The 20,579-nt window shown below is 38.6% G+C and overlaps 1 protein-coding gene and 1 long non-coding RNA gene across 10 annotated transcripts in view; one reads left to right on the forward strand and one right to left on the reverse strand.

Annotated features, from left to right (window-relative positions):
• ARID4A (AT-rich interaction domain 4A) overlaps positions 1–10,927 on the reverse strand; it is a 62,676-nt gene extending 51,749 nt beyond the window's left edge. For 2 of the 4 annotated variants that reach the window (XM_088839566.1, XM_088839564.1), the window contains exons 1-5: positions 10,781–10,926; positions 9,627–9,683; positions 7,739–7,849; positions 5,407–5,472; positions 4,324–4,414 (exon numbers count right to left, since the gene is read on the reverse strand). In XM_088839566.1, coding sequence (XP_088695692.1) covers positions 4,324–4,414; positions 5,407–5,472; positions 7,739–7,849; positions 9,627–9,632 — 274 coding nt within the window. In that variant the 5' untranslated portion in view covers positions 9,633–9,683; positions 10,781–10,926. Of the gene's footprint in view, positions 1–4,323; positions 4,415–5,406; positions 5,473–7,738; positions 7,850–9,626; positions 9,684–9,790; positions 10,285–10,780 lie in introns of those variants that run through there. The other 2 variants (XM_088839565.1, XM_055436640.2) reach the window with 2 other exon arrangements.
• Positions 10,928–11,355: 428 nt separating this feature from the next.
• LOC129562422 (uncharacterized) overlaps positions 11,356–20,579 on the forward strand; it is a 29,621-nt gene continuing 20,397 nt past the window's right edge. For 4 of the 6 annotated variants that reach the window (XR_016038180.1, XR_016038181.1, XR_016038182.1 and 1 more), the window contains exons 1-4: positions 11,356–11,523; positions 12,561–12,615; positions 15,333–15,417; positions 20,184–20,246. This is a non-coding gene — a long non-coding RNA (uncharacterized LOC129562422). Of the gene's footprint in view, positions 11,524–12,560; positions 12,616–15,332; positions 15,418–20,180; positions 20,247–20,579 lie in introns of all 6 variants that reach the window. The other 2 variants (XR_008687199.2, XR_008687198.2) reach the window with 2 other exon arrangements.

Raw genomic sequence — 20,579 nt, forward strand, 5'->3', positions numbered from 1 at the left:
AATGCAAAAGAATATAAAAAGAACATATTCATATATATATATGTATGGGCTTCCCAGGTAGCACAGTGCTAAAGAATCCACTTGCCAATTAGGAGATGCAAGAGAGGCAGGTTTGATCCCTGGGTCAGGGGAGGGCATGGCAACCCACTCCAGTATTCTTGCCTGGAAAATTTCACGACAGAGGAACTGGGCAGCCTACAGTCCATAGAGTTGGACACAACTGAAGAGACTTAGCAATAGCAGTTACAATTAACAAAACATTTCACATAATACTTTAAAATTGTGGATATCCTTGGTAAAAACAATAGTCCTATTACTCATAAAATCATTTGTGGTAACTACAGATGTCACTCAGCAGCTAATATAAAAAAATTAATGAATCTGGAAACCTAAGATATTAATGTTCAAATGTATAACTATATTAATAAAATATCACGGGAAGGCTAAGTCTCAGAAAAGGCTATTTAAACAACGGGTTAAAGCCTATCACAGGACTGAAGAGATGTGTTACTTAGTACTTTTTTGTTAGTGAAACTTTTCTAGTCAGTGGAATAACCACTTGGCTTTGAAAACATGTTGTCATTGACTTTGGTTTTAACAAATTTGTCGAAGTGAAGTGAAAGTCACTCAGTTGTGTCCGACTCTTTGCAATGCCATGGACAATACAGTCCATGGAATTCTCCACACCAGAATACTGGAGTGGGTAGCCTTTCCCTGCTCCAGTGGATCTTCCCAACCCAGGGATTGAACCCAGGTCTCCCGCATTGCAGGCTCCAGCTGAGCCACCAGGGAAGCCTTGTCATAAGAGGTTCTAATCAAATTAAAAGACTCTTAAGCCTAAAGAACATTCTACAAAAGTCAGTTCATTCACCAGTTTCATCTTAACCTTTCTCTACTCCTTTAACTTAGAATTTCCATGAGATATGATAAAACTGATATGCACAACAATAAGTACAAGGTACGAAAAAATCCCAAATCTTAAAAAACATGTTACAAAAATATGATTAAAAAAGATTTTAGTGTTAAACTTGATATATGACCTACGTATATTTATATATAAATTAAAGCAAACAGCAACTACTTCCTTTACATTTTCCTTATTTTTCACTATTTCCCTCACATTTTCCTTATTTTTCAAACACAGTGTGTTAACAAAATTACATACATTCCTTATCTTTAATGCAAGGATCAGTTCAGTTCAGTTCAGTCGCTCAGTCGTGTCCAACTCTCCGCGACCCCATGAATCACAGCACACCAGGCCTCCCTGTCCATCACCAACTCCCGGAGTTCACTCAAACTCATGTCCACAGAGTCGGTGATGCCATCCAGCCATCTCATTCTCCGTCGTCCCCTTCTCCTCCCGCCCCCAACTTTTCCCAGCATAAGAGTCTTTTCCAGTGAGTCAACTCGTCGCATGAGGTGGCCAAAGTATTGCAGTTTCAGCTTTAGCATGAACGAACTATACTATAAAGGCAGTGTCTTATTATAGGAAGAGGAGATATTTCCAAGTCTCAACCCCCACCCCCAAAATTCATGAACTAGTGTTATTCATCATTCAACACTTAGAGGGCAAGGTAATATTACATTTTTTTTAAATTGAGTTATGGTAGATCCATAATCTCTTTAAAAATTTATTAAGTTATAATAGGAAAAATTAATACCTACATTATATACAGAGTTAATATTACCTTCTCAGATAACTTTTTGATAACTAATGATTATTACTCCTATTTTATCCAAACTAGTAGTGTGGTATCCCCTTTTGTTTCGTTTTTTAATAGTTTGACATAATTTCAAGTTCTTTTAAAACCAAAAATATCATTGAGTACATTAATAACACTTTTGTATAACTTTCTGATTCTACCTATGTTAACACTTTGCTAGAAATCAGAAATCAAGAAAAATTACAACAGGAGAATTTAAATCCAACAGATAAATAGGCACCCAATTAAAAATACAGGAATTCTGTGATCCATGAGAGATCACACATTTTATTTTGCCATCTTCTAACTCTGATCCTTCTTTATGTGGTCTGCATCCTTCAATATCTAAACACTCTTTAGAGCAGAGTGCTACACTTAGTCTCCTTAAGAGAACAGTACCTCTTCGATCTTAAATTTTTCGATCACTGTGACTCACCACACAGATGCAAAAACCTTATTTTGCAATTTTTCCCCAGATTAGTTTCTGTTTTGACAAATGTGGCTGTTTTTGTAACTGTGTACTACCTGCATTAGACTCACCCAGTGTGCTGATAAAAGAAATTCTTGGGTTGCCATCCTAGACCTGCTAAATTGGAGAGACCTGGGGTCCTCAAATTCTCATTTTTTTTTAAACTAGCACCATGTGAGTCTTATGTACACTGTTTAATACATGAATCATATGCAATTAAGATTCTAAGCTCTTGGAGGAAAAAAATTATACAATTTCTTCTGTAATTACCTGTCACAGACACCATAGAGAATGCTCAGTATCAACTAGTTTTTTTAAGTATTAATACTAAAATGCCATTCATGTAAAGGATAGATACTGCTATTCATAATTGAAGTATTATTCTGGGGTGCAGAAGTCCAAAATGTGAAAACCTGAAAAAAAAGTATTGCTTCTGTAGAAGCTGAGCATTATATCATTAAAACTTCACAAGCATTGTGAATGTAACCTTGATATTGAGTACCAAATAGGATGTATATTAGTATCTGACACGCATCATATAATGTCCCATGCTTCTGCACACATCAACTACTTTAATTTTTACCACTGCTTTATTTAATACAGCAAAATTGCATCTACCTAATCTATAAGAGTTAACTTTAAGCTTAGTTTTAAATCTCTAACAACTATCAATGGCCACAACTAACCCTCCTAAAAATATATAGTTCAGAATAATAGTATCATTGTGAACCAACATCGACTTCTAGGAGGTCTAAGAATAAAAATGGTTAGAAAATAATAGATACATACAGCAGACTGCTACTATTAATAGAAGCCACAGCATAAGACACAGGAAGTACAATTTTCAACTAAAGACTGTTCTTCACATCCCTGAGCATCAACTAGAGATGAATGATTTTTATCCAAAGCAACAAATCAAGTAAACTAAAAATACATCTAAAAGGTCATTTCTTTTCCTTCTGCAGGGAAACCACTATATTATAATTACATCTTTTATACCAAGACATACATGTATAAACCAAACAATGCCATAGATGTTCAGTGTGAAGCCAAGGATTGGATGGTATCTACAGGACTGTGTAGTTTCAAAGTACTGAAAGGAGACTTGGAAATATTAATTGTTGTTATTCTCATCAGCACAATGACAGCAACTATGTAGGTACTATATTTAGGTTTCCATTTATATGTATTGTGACACTTGTTGCTACTCACTAAAGTTTTTTAAAGTCAGCATAAGCTTATGTATGAAATGTTAAGAATGTATTTACATTAGAAGCATATATTGTTGTTGTTTAGTCGCTAAGTTGTGTCCAACTCTTTTATGACCCCATGGACTGTAGCCCACCAGGCTCCTCTGTCCATGGGATCTCCCAGCCAAGAATACCAGAGTGGGTTGCCATTCCCTACTTCGAGGGATCTTCCCGACCCAGGGATCGAACCTGTGTCTCCCATACTGGCAGGCAGATTCTTTACTGGCAGGGAATGACCCAGCAGCATACATATCTTTCTTGAAAGGTGTTAGAATCCTGACTACATTGAAAATCAAAAATTAAGCTGTGATCACCTAGGCGTGAATCTGCTCTGGCCAGGACGTTTTCAGTCTGTGAATCTTGTGGTAACATCTGTATTACCCTTACATAAAACAGGCAGCAATACAATAAAAGACTGCAACCATGCAATTTTAATTCCAGAAAAAGCTTAAAATTCTGATGACTAAATTGTACTGACTTCTCTAAAGGAAGAAAAATAACCACAGAATTTAACTTTCTTATCAAGATAACCTAAAAAAGGAATACACTCTTGGATGAAATAACCCTATGTGGCCAAGTTACTGTAAAGAGATAATTGATCATTACCATCAAGGTGTCATTAAAATTTTACCCATCTATATCAAGTAATGGAGAAGGAAATGGCAACCCACTCCAGTGTCTTGCCTGGAGAATCCCAGGGACGGGGGAGCCTGGTGGGCTGCCGTCTATGGGGTCGCACAGAGTCGGACACGACTGAAGCGACTTAGCATATCAAGTAAATTGACAAGAAAAAGTACATATTTCTCCGCCAACATAATGTTTCAATGTATTTACAAAACAGAGGGATATATATGAAACCCCCCAAATTAAATCCTTTCTATTAAATTACTTAACTACTTACCCACAGTATACCAACTAGCATCTGTCAACTTGCTGATAACAGCTTCCTGAAAGGATCCATCAGATGTCCTTGTTTCAACAAGAGCTCCAACCTAAAATATAAAATCAAAATTTCATCATCAAATTTAAATAAACTAAATCACTCCTATCAACCATATGACCTGGGTAAAAAAATATTTCTATTTATGGTAAGACTACCTTACATTCCCAGAGATCTTTATCATTTATAGTGCTCTAACATTTATCATGCAGTTCCAGCCCCAAAACACTGAGGCTTATGTACGATAGTTATTATTACCCCATTTTATACACTGGAAATTGTGGCTCAGGAAGAGAAAGTAATCTGCAAATAATCCAGGATGAGAGCCCAGTCTTTTAAGTTTTGTTTCAGAGCGTTTTTTACTATATCATATTGCCTATAAGAAAACTGTGGAGTATAAGAACCAAAAACCATAAAGATAACAAAAATAACTTCAATTTTCCTTCACAGAAATATTGACTATTGGATTCAGCATTTATAATTAAGGGATCTTTTAGATAAAGTTTCACCTGGATACAGAGAGATGGACCAGTTGAACTTCTTTCAGCTTCCAGACCTTTGTATATCAGATATTAACTGAAGTGGTACTTTGACATAACAAAGATTTATAACATAAACAAATGGCCAGACATGGATGGAAAACATAATGTAGGCATTCATTAAATTGAATTATTAAGTCAACATAGTTTACTTGGTAAGTCTGAACAACAGAACATTCAGACTTACATTAGTATAGAACACTTAACAAGTTAACCCTCCGTGGTAACAATATGAAAAACAAAATATTCAATCCAAGAAATCAAAACAAAAAGCAGTGAAACTCATATTCATATGTTAAAATACTCTTCTTAAAGACATTTAACATTCTTAAACTAACAGTACATATTGTTAATGTCATAATTTATATTAACTATACAACACCTCATCTATATTGTTGTTTTCTAATTAACATTTAAAAATGTATTTACACATGTAAAATCCAATAAATCACTGTATGAATTTATGAGTAATCGTTTTAGACTTTAAACTGTACAAAATACGTACTCTTAAAGGACCTTTTACTTGGTCATCTTGCACCAATTGTGTAGTATTATCCTGTTTCAGGAGTACCTAAAAAACATTTTTGCACAACAGTTCACATGTTACTTTTAAAGTAATATATTTATGGTAACACTGTAACAAAAATGTCTTTAATCTGTGCTTTCTTAGCATCCTGTGGTTTCCTCTGGTATGATACTTATTATACTGTCTTATGTTTGTGTTTATTGTCTCTCCCATTAACCGTGAGCTCCTTGAAGGCTAAAATCCTCTTTTATTCCTGTATCTGCAGCAGTTAACAAGTATCAATGCATATCATAAGCACTTAATAAATATTTGCAGAATTAACTATACAAGATTTATAATCTACAGTGATTACAGTAAAACCTTAAAACTGCCTTCATTCCTTTTTATCAACTAGTCATAAAAGTTCATATTGTCACCAAGTATATTACCCCAAAAAATAAAAAAAGTATCAAACTTTATCCTCTATATGCAAGGTAAACAAATTAAAAACACATTTTCTGGTCCTTTATAAAATAAACCTAAACAGTAATATGATAAGCAATTTAGTCACAAATAAGTGTTCCTTTCTACTACAGATCATCCTACATATATAATTTGTTCTATTAAGAGAGGGACTTCCCTGGTGGCTCAGAGAGTAAGGAATCTCCCTGCAATACGAGAGACATGCAGGAGATCTGGGTTCAATCCCTTGGTTGGGACGATCCCCTGAAGGAGGGCATGGTCACCCACTCCAGTATTCTTGCCTGGAGAATCCCCTGGACAGAGTAGCCTGGCAGGCTACAGTCCATGGGGTCACAAAGAGTTGGACACGACTGAGCCCCTAAGCATAGCACATTAACAGAGTGGGTTGATGGGAGAGGGAAACTGAAAGGGAACAAGTACCCAATAAGGATAAACTTCAAATTCTAGGTAATTTATGTATGATAAGACCTCCCGGAGCAAGCATGGTATTGATTTTAAATTCAGTAAGTTAATCTATAAAGAGTTATGATGCTAACAGAAAGTTAAAATTCTCAAAAGAATTCCAAGCAAATATTTGGTAAGCAGATCCTGTATTCCTGATATTGTAAAAAAGGATATAATGAAACAAGAAATAAATGAATGTCAAATGACATACTAACAATACTTGAGAAAAGTTTCATCATCAGATGAAAATTTAAACAAAGTTTATAATAATCATAGATAAATCTATTTGTCCACCACACAAATCTCATTCCTCTAGTTCAATGGTTCTCAAACTTCAACACGCATTAACAACACCTGGGGGTTTGTTATGACACAATCATTGGACCCCACCCTCAGAGTTTCTGATTCAGTATGTCACGGGTAGCAACTTGAGAATTTGCATTTTAGACAAGTTCTTAGGTGAGGCTGATGATGCTGGTCCTGGACCCACTGTTCATTCATTTATTCAACACTTCATTTATTCAACACATTTTAAGCACCCACTATGTAGAAGGTACTAATCTAGGTATTCCAAACAGAACAAGATAAACAATTTCTCCTTTCACAGTGCTTAATTTTTGTAGGAAAGCAAATTGCAAAACTGAAAGTAGAGTATGATCCAATGAATAATAACAACACTTGTTATTGAAAGGCACAGCCCAAAATCTAGAACACATCAAATCTCTTTGGCATACTATCAAAATGGACTTCTATGAATTTTATTATACAGCTCTAGAATGTTAAAAATGTTTATAATAAGCATGGATTACTTTTGTAGTCTAAATAACTAAGATTATTAAAAACATTTATATAGAAAAATTACTTGGAGGAAACATAAAAATGATACTGGTATTTCTGAGGTAAACTATTGGTCTTACTCCTTCGGTACTTTTCTATATTTCCAAATACTGTACAGGAATAAGTAACTGTTTTTCTGGCCATAAAAGCATCTTAAAAATAGAATTCTTAAATCATTTTTAATGTTGTCTTGAAATTATAATTCCCACGGTTTTTAGTAATCTATTGCTTTTTCTAACCACTTGAAATCGCCTCTACGTAAATAATAGCAAAGGAAAGACAACAGATTATAGCCACCACAAACAGGAAAGATCCAAATAATGGGAAGTAGTATCATGAGTACAGTATTTTCACAGCAGCAGTTTGGAATAATTTCTCATTTTGAGTTCTTTATTTCCCAGTTCCTAATGTGCCTTTCCTACAGTTTTGTATGTAACAGTTATTCACATACTAATGATTCAGTAAGTGAAGTAATGATTCAATAAATAAAGTGTTGATTCGCAGTCTCCTCACCCCTAATTCTCTTCAATTGAGTTAATAAAGCTGTTGCATTAAAAAGAAAAATTACCTTAACCTTTACCAGCCTTTTCACAGTCTTAATTTTTGCCTCACAGAAGGCACCTCGGTACTTGGCACTGACATCAGTTCCCACTGTCAGGTAGGCCGGCTCATCCGCCGCCTGATGAAAGAAAGATGAAATATGAAAGTCACTACTCTTTTCCCCAACTCCAACCCCAAGTCTCATTGAAAGGTTTTATATTTCAAGTAGTAGGAACGTTAACATTATCTGCTTATTAATATCATTAATAATTTGAAAAATATTCCTAAAGCACTTTATTAGCCATCCTTTACTTAATAAACTATATCTTGATAACATAAAACATTTTAAATTGTAACTACAAAGTATCAGTAGGGAAACATAGTATTTTCTCATCTAGGTACAAAATGATTCAACAATTTTACAATATATTTAAGAAATGAAAAAATTTAAAAATCCAGAAAAAGTCTATTTATATTGTCTCATAGAATTTTAAGTTATTCACTTATGGCCTCCTGAAAATTTTATTTTCAATTAAAAGAAATTTGCTATTAAAATTCATACTAACAAGTACATAATTAAATGTTTAATATAGTTCCATAAAGGCAACATCTTGGATACACTGTAACAGTATAGATAATTAATGAAGCCAATCTTTTTGACAAAGAGCATTATTTAGAAAAACCATTGGCTAAGTGCCGCATTTTAGAGCTTCAAATCTAAATTATCTCATTAATGCAGAGATGTGAACTGATGGTAGTAGTACCAAATTTATCACACTAATCTTGGTATTTTTTTTTAAGTTTCAGAAAGAAAATATCTGCTTTCAGCAAATGGTCATGATCAGAATGATACACTGAAAGATGTGAGAAATATCATTCCTCCATTCATTTTAATCTTGACAGTAACAGAATGATTGCTATCTCAATCTGTCACTTTACCAACTTTTTTCAAAAGTTAAGTATATGCATACAAATTCAATTCAATATTGCTAAGTGCAATGGTGACAGGGTACAGTTTAGAGAAATACTTTCAAGTAGAAAATGATTTATCATTCTATATTTTCCCAACTAACATTAAAGAAGGTACACTGTCACTTCAAAACTTCAAGGAGATAGGAAAGCAAGAGGAAGTTTGGGAAAAAACTGTATTTCAGAGTTTAATACACGGAAACAGTAAATGAGTAAGAAATCAAATTTAAAGTTAGTGCTTTTATGAATAATGCAAATTGATGAGAAATACTTTTTGCAAATAACTATCTGACCTGAAACATTCAACACCTCAGAACTACAGGTTGATATACCTTCCTTTCCCTTTAAACATCACAGGATGTCTGCAATATCAGTTGTCTTCAGAAGAATTTTTTTTTAGGTTGGGTATATGTTTAAAATATTTACTATAAGTACTGAACTGAAATTAACTATTATTAGTTATGATAATAATATACAAAATTTAGTTTTCATTCACCTTCAAATATATTCTAGCCACAAAATCTCACTTTATCCCCAGAAGAAATGGTATGTCCCTAACACAATACACACATTCCTTCTTTAGAAAATCTCATTGGCACTGGGGAAGAAAAAAAATTCAAAAAATCCCCCAAAGCAGGACAAAAGCTTTACTTCTGCAAAGGTTGCTGCCAACACAGGAAGTGTTTAAAAATACTAGCCCAATGGACAACAATGGAAAGGCTGCAGCAGCCTTTCCAAAGTGCTAACTGCTTCGGAGAGGGGCCAAACTGACCGCATTTAGACACAATGATCATCTCTTACCCATTCAACACGTCCTCATTTTCAGAAAGCTCTGCTTAGTAGAGGAATCAATTTGGAGTAGCCAAAAAAATGACATTCCACAGCACCAGCCTCACGACAGGCAGTGTCCAGGGCACGAGGTTCCGAGCAGCGTCGACTCCACTTACCTTCATTTTCACTGGCGATCTATGGGGTTCCAGCTCAACGAGCTATCTTCTCCGTCGCTATAACCAAGGGGAGGAGGGAGACAGGCACAGAATCAGTCAACGGAGGGGAGCGACCCGGGGAAAGAAAGTAAACAAACGCCAGCGGGGAGGGGCAGAACCCTCACCAGGGGAGGGATAAGATCCCCTCCGAGGGCAGCCAGGACGCAGGAGCCGAGAGGGCGGCGAGAACCCCACCGGCGCCGAGGGGCAGCGGGCTCCACCGCGGAGTTCGCCAGCGGCCCACCGCGCCCCCGCCTCGCTAGCCACTTTGACCCGGAATGCTCAACTCAGTACCCCCGGACGGGTTGCTCCGGAGAAGGGCAGAGCGCCGTTTGGGCTTCTCCGGGCCCCTCGCAGGCGCGGTCGCCCAGCCTTCTCTCGGCCGCCCCCCGGATACCCCGACTTCGGCCCGCGCCCCGCCTCCGCCGCTCGGCCCCCTCGGCCCGCCCCGGGCCCGCGGTGGCGGCAGCGGAGTGTCACGGCGCCATTGCTCTCCTTCCTCCGCTCTGCACCATGTCTGGAAGGAGAAGCGCTTCTTCACCCAATGGGGCAGGGGCTGTGGCCTTCAGCCCGGAGGCGCGCGAGGGAGGGAAGACCCGCGATGGGGAGAGGGCTGGGGCGGGGGGGAGCGGAGAGGAGGAGGGGAGGTGGCCCGGACAGGGTGTGGGAGGGGAGGGGAGCCGCACAGCGGCAGTCGCCGCCTCCTCCCCGCGCCCGCCTCAACTTTTTGTACAGCCCAGAGCGGTACCAGCCACCAGCCCCTCGGGTCCTGCCACGGACTCCACCCGGGAGGACGCACCGCGGAGTTGGGGGCAGGCTTCCCTAAGCAGTCCGCTCCTCGCCTCGCGGAAGCAAACTTAGCGGCGCGACCAGCCCACAGCCATTTTCCCGGGGAACCTGGGGAAGCGGCCGAGGAGGCTGCTGCGGAGGCTGTTCTTGCAGTTGCTGCCGCTGCTCCACGACTTGCCCCTTCCCCGGTGCTCATCGCCCCGCTTGCCAAGCATCCCCCTCCCCACCTCCTAAGCTTCCAACTGCACCGGGACCCCGGGCAGCAGCGCCAGCTGCTAGTGCCGCTTCGTCCACTCAGTACCCTCGCTTCCCTTCTCCCCACCTACCAACTGTGGGTGAAGTGCGCGCTGTCAGCTCCCGAGTCCCCCGCCCCGCTGACCCCCGTGGGCCCCCGTCCGGGAAGCACCACTCCCGGCCGCGGCGGCAGTTCCTGCGCCGGGTTCCCCACTCGCCCGATTTACTGCCACAATCCACCAAATAACAAGCTGTTGAGCAGACTCGCTTCTACACGAACTCCTATTGGCTGCTCATGACGCCGAAGAGTTTCGGATTGGAGTTCGCTACCTGCCGTCCTCATTGGATGTAGCTCTGAAACTTCACGGATTGGTGCGAAAAACAGCAGGTAGGACATCTTCCACTTATGATTGGCTGTCTCCGAAGACTAACGTTACTGGAGAATCAGGTATTGAGTAAGCAAGTCCTGAAAAATGATTGGTAAAGACGACTACGGATGTACTCGACTGAGCACTGATTGGTCAATTGAGGGGTCAGGAAGAGCAGTGCGGCACGAGGATTGGCGGTGGAGTGTCCCATGGAAACCGAACCCGGAGCTGCGGCCAGGACTTGCACGGGGGCGGGGCAGGGTCTTTCCAAGGCGCCTGCGCTGAACCAGCTTCTCGGCGCCATTTTGTCTGGGCAGAGGTGGCCGCAGCTGTATCGCATTTTATGTTTCTGGCGAGAGGAGAGCGGAATCTTTACCCCGTGAATTCATTTAACTGCGGCAGCCATCCGCCGGTTCCTCTAGGACAGCATCTAGTGAAGGTCGGAAGAGTCCGGATCTCTCAGAAAGGTCAGTTGAAAGCGGTGGTTGTCCGGTAGACTGGGGGATGGCGCAGCTCTAGCGGCACCGGCACCGGAAGTGAGGGGGCCGCGCGGCGGCCATAGCAGAGAGCTCCCGGCGCCGGGGTGGGGAGCTGGTCGCGGGCGCGGGCGGGGGCGGGGGACGGGCTGAGAGGGGGCGAGGCTTCGTCTCCCGCGGCCTCAGAGAAAGGGGCGGAGGGGACGTGCACGTCTCCTTCTCTGGGCTGACCGTTTGGGCTCCTCTTGGGAATGTGAGGGATTTTCGGGATTCTGCTCATCTCAGAGCAGTGCGTCCTCCCTTTGGAAGTGGTTTCGGCAGCTTGTCATGGTCTGCGACCAAGGCCTCCGACTGAAGTTTCCTCAGGGGAGGGTTCTTAGTCCCATCCTGCGTGGGAAGGTGTTTCCGCGTGCTCCTCACGCGGTTAAGCAATGAGGAGACAGAAAGAAACGCTGAGTTTGGGTGCTGAGGAATTCGAATTCCCTTGTTAGCACGACTCTGCTGCTCTGACCTTAGACAAATGGCTGTGCCACAGTGCACGGGGCTCACGCTGCTTTTCGAAAGGAAAGAGCAGTGGATTTGCGGGGACTGAAAACACATTAAATGAAAGGACCTCCCCGATAGGACTTTGTTAGGGCAGCCGTTGATTTTGCTCGATCTTGTGCTGTTTCAGAAAACCCTCATTTGAAATGGTAGGAATAGACTATTTTTGGGCAGGTTATTTTAAAGATTGAAATAATTAAGAAAATGTAAAATATCGACAGTAATCCACGTTGACTAAATTTACTCGAGGACATCTTTACTAAAGCTGAATCAATTTTTCACTCGGGACAATTTTTTCAGAATTATTTGTTAAGAAAATGCAATGATTATTAGTATTTTTATTGAGTCACCTAATTACACTGATCTGAATAGCTGCTTGAAATGATCCTCATAATACTTGTTTTGAACCCTATGGTTGTATTGGTGGGGCTCCAGACTAGAAAATGATAGAGTGATTTAATGATTTATTTGGGCTTTTTTAACAGTTGGTCTGAAGAAAACAGAACAGCTCAGTGACTGACATCTGCGAGTATTCCTGAGGTGAGTTCTAATGTTCTAAAAATGTTTGGAATTGGGGAGAGTACCTGGAAAGTTTTTTGTGGATCAGTAAGCAGAGCCATAAATAACAAAATCAAAGAGTGGTAGTTTTAAAAGTTTTTGGTCAAGGGTTCAAATGAATCTGTGTAATTCCCTTCCTGACACTGACACTTTAGAAGGAATTCTTAAAGTTAGGACACACATGAATTTGTATACCCACTCATGCTGTTCCCATTTCTAGAATAAACTGAACTGAACTGATACTTTTATCAAGGAATAATATGGAAATTTTTATGATTTTTTTCTCCATATTTAAAAATGTGGCATATAGAAAAGATGTTTCAGTAAGAATTTGGAAGTTAACCTTTTTTTTTTTAAGGAAATCATAGAATATGTAGTACTAGTCAACTTCCCCAGGGGGTAATCACCTGTAATGCCACTGCCTGACTTAAAACTTATTATCTGATCCAAATAATGCCTCTCGGTGGGCATGTGGAAATTACCAAAAAAACAAAAGAGAAAAAAGTGAAATGTCTTGTGTCACCACCACCAAAAGGTGATTGCGGATTATACCATACTTATATATTATTCAGAGAGATTTCTCTTTTTTCTCTGGTTTTGTTTTACAAAATAAAGGTCATTCTAGTCGTGCTCATTTTGTCATTCAAGTTTTTTTCTTTTTGGGAAATACTGGGGACGTATGCGTTCATGGTTGCATAGTAGGATAAAAATGTGCCATATTTTATGTAATCAGATCTCTTAATTTTTATAATAGCAGTAATATGTCTGAAAATCCTTGTGCGTGTTTTACAAAAGATTTTCTGAGAACTGATGTCTATGACTAAAATTTCTACGCGTCTAGGTATTTCCTGACATGCCCGATTATTTCTTCAGAAAAATTTCTAGAAGTGGAAATAAAAGGGCAAATAAATCATACCACTGTCCATCAAAGCATTTGCTCTTACTTTTTTTTCTTGTACTTTTTCCTTTTATTACTCTTTCTTCTCCTGCCCCCCCTTTTCTTTATATAATTTAGCTTTATTTTTGAGCTTTATCTCCTGGGTCTCTTTTTTAGTAAGGTAAAATTACCAGTCTCTTGTGTCACCCATATAGTAAAATAAATGAGAATTTTTTGGACCTTAGGAGTATTTTCTTAAAATTTATTTTTTTGCTCTAGTACAGTTAGGCGTTTGTACAGTGAAACATTTTGTTATGCAAAAATGACATTTCAGGTTACTAAAAACAAATTATTTTTATGGTAGAGTTAGTTGAGTTTAACTGTGTTTCCATGTAGCCTTCCTGAAAGTGAAGTGAAAGTCATAGTTGTGTCCAACTCTTTGCAACCCCACGGACTATACAGTCAATGGCATGGAATTCTCCAGGCCTAAATACTGAAGTGGGTAGCCATTCCCTTCTCCAGGGGGTCTTCCCAACCCAGGGATTGAACCCTGGTCTCTTGCTCATTGCAGGAGGATTCTTTACCAGCTGAGCCAACAGGGAAGCCCGAGAATACTGGAGTGAATAGCCTATCCCTTCTCCAGCAGATCTTCGCGATCCGGGAATTGAACTGGGGTCATTCCCAGGTGCCTTTGTACTATAGGACCCTCCGTGTGCCTCTCTCATCACATTTAATCACTGTTACATTACCCTACTTGATATATGTATGCTATCACTATTTCTTACGAATGAATCTTTATGTACTTAAATATAGAAAACTTGAAATAAGCAGACTTACGTTTTCTTTAACAGTAATTCTCTTCTGAAAATTTGTATTTCACCAGTGCTGGCTTAACTTTCAAATTTTTTTAATGTTTCAAATACTTGCCTGGCGTGCTGTGATTCATGGGGTCGCAGAGAGTCGGACACAACTGAGCGACTGAACTGAACTGAATTGTAATTGTTCATGTAATAAAGATTTAGAGAACCATTAAGAATAGTTTAATAGACAAATTCATGACATTTTTCTCTTTTGTTTTCAAGATTTTATGATACTTTAGTGGAAGGTAATTAGAGGTGAATATTAACTGAACACTTATAAATCATCTCTTAGGAATAAATGAAAGTTAATTTTGATAGAATTGGTTTTTGTAATCTTTTTCAGTGAGCCGAAATTGGTAGAATAATGTTTCTTCAGAATCAAAATTGTCAAGTTTTTAATAATGTTTTTATGAAGAAAAACTGTTTTGAAAGCAGAATGTTTTTATTTGGTCAAGGATTCAAACAAGGGCTTAAAATCAGCTTCATGGACATGATATCTTAGGGGCTTCCCCAGTGCCTCAGTGGTAAAGAATCCGTCTGCAGCATGGGAGCTGCAGGTTTGATATCCCTGGGTCAGAAATATCCCCTGGAGGAGGGCATGGCAACCCACTCCAGTATTCTTGCCTGGAGAATCCCATGGACAGAAGAGTCTGGTGGGCTACAGGGTTGCAAAGAGTCGGGCAGGACTGAAGTGACTGAGCACGCTCATGTGATATTTTAGACTGAAATCTCAAAATTAGAACATACCTGTGAATTTTTTTTTACCCATTGGTGGTGTTCCCGTTTCTGAATTTTTAATGACAGAGCACAGTGAATATTTTCGTGATTTTTTTTTTTTTTTAACCTATAGTAAAACACTTGACATACAAAGGTCTCATCAGGAAAAGTGTTTAGAAATGAAGCAAAGCAGTATTCTGTGTGGGGGGCCATATAGCATACTCAAAAAAGTCTTTGTCTTCCAGAGGGAACCTCACTCTGGAAAAATGAAGAAAGGTGTTCCAGTTTTTAAAAGACCTGGATCTGCTATCTGTTGAGATTATATTTCTGGTATGCAGTTTCACTTAAATATTCTTTAGTAATCAAGATTGGCCGTGTTACTATTATATGTCTGTCTCTTTAAAAATGATAGAATTTGTCCCACTGTACAGTTATCTCTGAATGTCTGTATATTAAAAAGTAGAGCAAATTGCTGTGTTGAGTGTAGGTGCTTTCCTAATGGTTTCCTTATTTTTTGAAAAGTTAACTAAATTTTCTTCTTTGCAGCCAAAGCAGCCTTCGTAAAACTATATGGTCTTTTGCCCTAGTAGATGTCTTCTTATTTTGATTTAAATCGTGGCATATGAGAAAAATAGATTTGTCAAAGTTCAGTATATAGTTAAATCGAATTGTTTTTTGCAACAAATTGGTTATGTAATACAGAACAAAAAGAAATATTTTTAGCCATCATTGGAGAGTTTTCAAGGTTAATGATATATAATACGTAGAATTAGAAGAAAGGAAGTCTTTCTAAGTGGATGAAGGTTGTGAACAAGGATGCAGTTACTTAAGAAAAGCTGTGTTTGGGACAACGAGAAAACCAGTTTGGAAACGATGGCTGATTAAAGATTACCTTGGGATACTGTGTGAAGCCAGCTTGTCAAGGTTTCTAGAGTTAGTTGCACATCAGAATTTTATATAGTGCTTGTGTTGTATAGTTTTGGAAACTTCTAGAGGGCCTTGAGAGCTGGGACGTGAGCAAAGTGATTTTTTTTGTTTATTTTCACATTTTACAAATCAGAATGGAATTAAATTACTTCTAATCCCACCCTAACATTAGATTTTTTAATTTGCTTCTTCCAGTCTGTGCGCATACACTTTTTTAGACTTAGAGAAATTTTTGTTTTTCTTCATTACTTAATATTGTAATAGGTATTCAATATGACTGCATGGCCTCCACAGTAAATTTAATGTCTGAAAGTTTCCCATCAAACTATTTTATGTCTAACTTTATTTTTCTGTTGCTTAATTGTGCAATAATAGAAAAATTGTGCTATAATTATCATCTATGCACATAGAGTATTTTTTGTCTTTTGCATTGTTCTTTTTGGATTGATTTGAAAGGTTTAAATCATGGCATAAGAATGTATGAACATTTTTATGACTGTTTGAAACGTTGCCATGTTGTTTTCCAAAAAAAGTTATAATTTACACTGTCACCTTTTGTGTGACTTTAACTACCAGCCTTGGGTAGCCTTTAATTATAATCATTTGTGCTGATTCAATAGGTACAAAATATGTTGAACTCTTTCTTTGTAATATTTTTGTTGTTAGTTAATGAAGTGGGACCTTTATTCATAATTTCGTTTACTGAGTTTTAGCAATGGACAAGTTGTCTATTCAAGGCTTTTGTCCATTTATATATATATGAGAATTTTGATATTTTGTTTCCTAAATCTTTTGACTTCATTATATATTTAGTAGTAAGTTGCTGCAGATACTTTTGCATAAAGACTTCCGTTTTGATTTTCATTATTTTTGTTGAGGATTTTTGAGTAGATACAAAATGTATTATTGGAAAATTACTTGGAAACAGTATCCAGTATGACTAGAGAAGTGACACAGGAATTGAAGGTAGGGAAACCATTAAGATACTCTTGCGGGGGTGTCAGCATAAGGTGAAACTAGAGTGAGCAGGGCCGGGAGAGAAGAATAGGTGAGCACAAGATTGTGAGAAAAAGAGTGGAATAGTATTTGGTTTCCTGTTGATGACAGAAGTAAAGAAGAAGGAAAAATAACTCAAGATTCTAAAAAGTGCCATTAATAAACTTGGAAAGTCAGAAGAGACTACCAGTTGGTGAAATTGGTTTTAAACATGCTAGTTAGAGCTTGTGGAGAAGGCAATGGCAAGCCACTCCAGTACTCTTGCCTAGAAAATCCCATGGATGGAGGAGCCCGGTAGGCTGCAGTCCGTGGGGTCGCTAAGGGTCGGACACGACTGAGCGACTTCACTTTCACTTTTCACTTTCACACATTGGAGAAGGAAATGACAACCCACTCCAGTGTTCTTGCCTGGAGAATCCCAGGAATGGGCGAGCCTGGTGGGCTTCCGTCTATGGGGTCACACAGAGTTGGACACGACTGAAGTGACTTAGCAGCAGCAGCAGTTAGAGCTTGAACAGTAAGTGTTTGTTCTTTTTGTGAAAGTGCCTGTGAGGTCCCTGGCGGGTAAGGCATATGCTGGACCTTGTATTGTTTTCTGTATTCTGACTTTTTGGCCGTGTGGTGCAGGTTGTGGGATCTTTCCTCCCCAACCAGTGAAAGTGAGGAGTCCTAACCACTGGACCTCCAGGGAGTTCCCTGTATTCTGACTTTTAATTCCATTATTCCATTAGATATTTTGGTGCTTTTATTAGGGCTTTCTTATTTCTGAGTTTTTAAGTACAACTTGGAAAGCAAAGTTGAAGTGGATTATTAAGTAAAATAAACGGAGGAAAAACGAATGATTCTTGAACTAAGTTCAAGAAAGGTAACATGTACATTATATCTCAAGTACTCATAACTGGCAGTTTGTGCCTTTTGACTACCCTTATCTAATTTCCCCCTCCTCATACTCCCCACCTCTGGTGACTACAAATCCGATCTCTTTTTTTCTTTGTTTTTGAAGTATAATAGACAAACTGCTGTGTGTTAGTTTCTGGTACACAACATAGTGATGTGATATTTCTATACATTTCAAAATGAGTTCCTTGAAAATTGGTAATTCTAGTTATCACAGTTTTCATTTTTGAAAAAAATTAAAATATTTATCTTGTATATTTCAAAGACTTGAGTTACTTAGAAGGTTTAGGTCTCCCCAATGTCCCCACTAGAATTACAATTTTTAAAATTATTCAGGAATAGCAAAGAAGATACTTGAGCTTTAGAATATGTAGATGTGGCCAGGCTTTTTGTGGGAATGGGTGGTTTAGGGTAGATTTCTTAACCTCTGCCTCAGCTATAAAATAGGGATAGTAATAGAGCTGACTTGGTTAGGATCAGTATTAAATGAGTTAATAGATGTAAAGTACTTATAATGATGCTAGATATTAGGTGGTGGTGTTAGTGTATGTGTCCTGTTACATAATGTTTGTCATTCCAAGAGAATTTTATAATTATACAGAAATAAAGCATCTAGACTCTTTTGTCTCCCCTTCCTGAAGGTCATATCAACCTCTCTCGAAACTTACTTCATACTTCCTCCCTTCAGGTATTACTTGCTGCTGCTGCTGCTAAGTCGCTTCTGTGCGACCCCATAGACGGCAGCCCACCAGGCTCCCCCGTCCCTGGGATTCTCTAGGCAAGAACACTGGAGTGGGTTGCCATTTCCTTCTCCAATGCATAAAAGTGAAAAGTGAAAGTGAAGTCACTCTACAGTCACACTAAAACTAGCATGGCTACCCTGCATAAGCTCTGTATTTTCCCAGTGCTTTGTTTTTATTCATACTTTTCTCACCATCTAGAATGTTGCCCTATTGTCAAATATTCAAAAGCTGCTTTTTTAAGTGATGCTTTCTTGATATTTCTGCAGCTCTAGGTAGTCTGTCCATGTGAATTTCATGTATTTCCTTTTGCATGATTTATACCACTTTCTATATTTCTTCATTACTTTTTTGTCTACTTAAATGTCCTTCACTAAGTTATGATATCCTAAGAGTTGTACCTTATTCACCTTGTAGGTTTAGAACCTGTCACAGGCCTTGGCACTTGGAAGGCACTCATTTGTGGAGTAACAGTTTATAAAAAACATAGCAAGCTAAAAGGTGATAGTTAATGGAGAACACATGCCAGTAAAAATGTGCTTTGTCAGTTTTTGTGCACTAGGAACAACCTGCCTGATGAGTTACTTAAAATGAGATCACTTGAAGTTTAGGAATTGGGTCAGATTCCAGAATGTATAGTGGGCTAGATGACTCTGGGGACTATCCACAGGTCAAGGATTTTCGTTAGAATGATTTCCTATTGCTTTATAAAGGCTAGTATGTCTAATTAACCACCAGAGGGATTGTTTTTCTGACAACCGAATTTTCACAGATCTGCCTGCCCACCAGTCTTCCTCATCTTCAGTGGTCCAAATTTGTGAAAAGTTTGGCCAGGATTAAGGGTACATCCGCTGCCAATAACAATATACAAACGACCTGACTCGGTCAATTATTGAACCCATAATATCTCTCTCCAAGAATATTTTTCTTATCATAATGCCTCTAGACATGAAAGGTCTTGTAGGCTGAAAATAGGAACTGGGTGAGATAATGTTTATATCCCTAAAAGGTTAACTGATACTTAACAACCCCTAAAAATCAAAAGTATCAGACATTGACTTGATAATTTTAGCACTTTCGGAATTTGCTGCTATTCCTGCTGAATGGGTTCAAATTGACAGAAGCTTTAATGTCCTTACCCTGTCTCACTGTTCTGTATCTTAACAAGTGTTCTGACAAAACAGATAGTTGGAATTATAGCTAAGCAAGATCATTGATTAATTTCATTGTAGTGATGTTTCTGTTCTGTGTATGTGTGTGTACTTCTCATACACACAACAAAAGTACAGTGCACTCATGTTTTTTTCTCCTGTAGTTCACTTTTTTAAAAAATCTGTTGTGACTAATTTTATAACTTATAGATGTGAACCTGCTTTTGAGGAGTAGGAAAATGACTAACAATGGTTTACATTTATTTGGTAGGTTTTAACATTTACAAGGCACTTTGATATATTGCTGTACCCTTAAGTGTATTAGCTTAAAAGTGAAGGTACAAACTGACTGTTACCTGAAAATTCTTCTATTTGTTTTCAGCAGCAGTGAAATTGGGTGTAGAGGGTGGCAACTTGAAATCATGGAGGAGGATTCTTTTTACTTACGGTATGTTTGATAGTGTGTTATTGATTCTTCTAATCCTGACAGCCCACTTAAGGGTATATATTTATTAGTAGTTAAGGTGAGTCTTTGTGTTTCTTAGTCTTTAGATCCAGTCATAAAACTCCTTTCAGTGTTTGTATAATTTTGGTGACTTAGCTTTTGGTCAGACAGGGTTAAGGAGGGGAATTCTTAAATGAAGTAACATAACAAAAGGAAAACCATCTTCCTGTTTCTTATTTCTCTGTGTATCATGTGATACTGTCTTTTTAAGACCTTTAAAATGCCAAGAGAACCTTGGTAACCAAGGCAGGGTTTAGTTGTTTTCTTCTCAAATTT

This window comes from Moschus berezovskii, chromosome 9, assembly GCF_049115385.1.
Source record: "Moschus berezovskii isolate FMDL1 chromosome 9, NW_MosBer_1.0, whole genome shotgun sequence".
Classification (NCBI taxonomy): Eukaryota; Metazoa; Chordata; class Mammalia; order Artiodactyla; family Moschidae; genus Moschus; species Moschus berezovskii.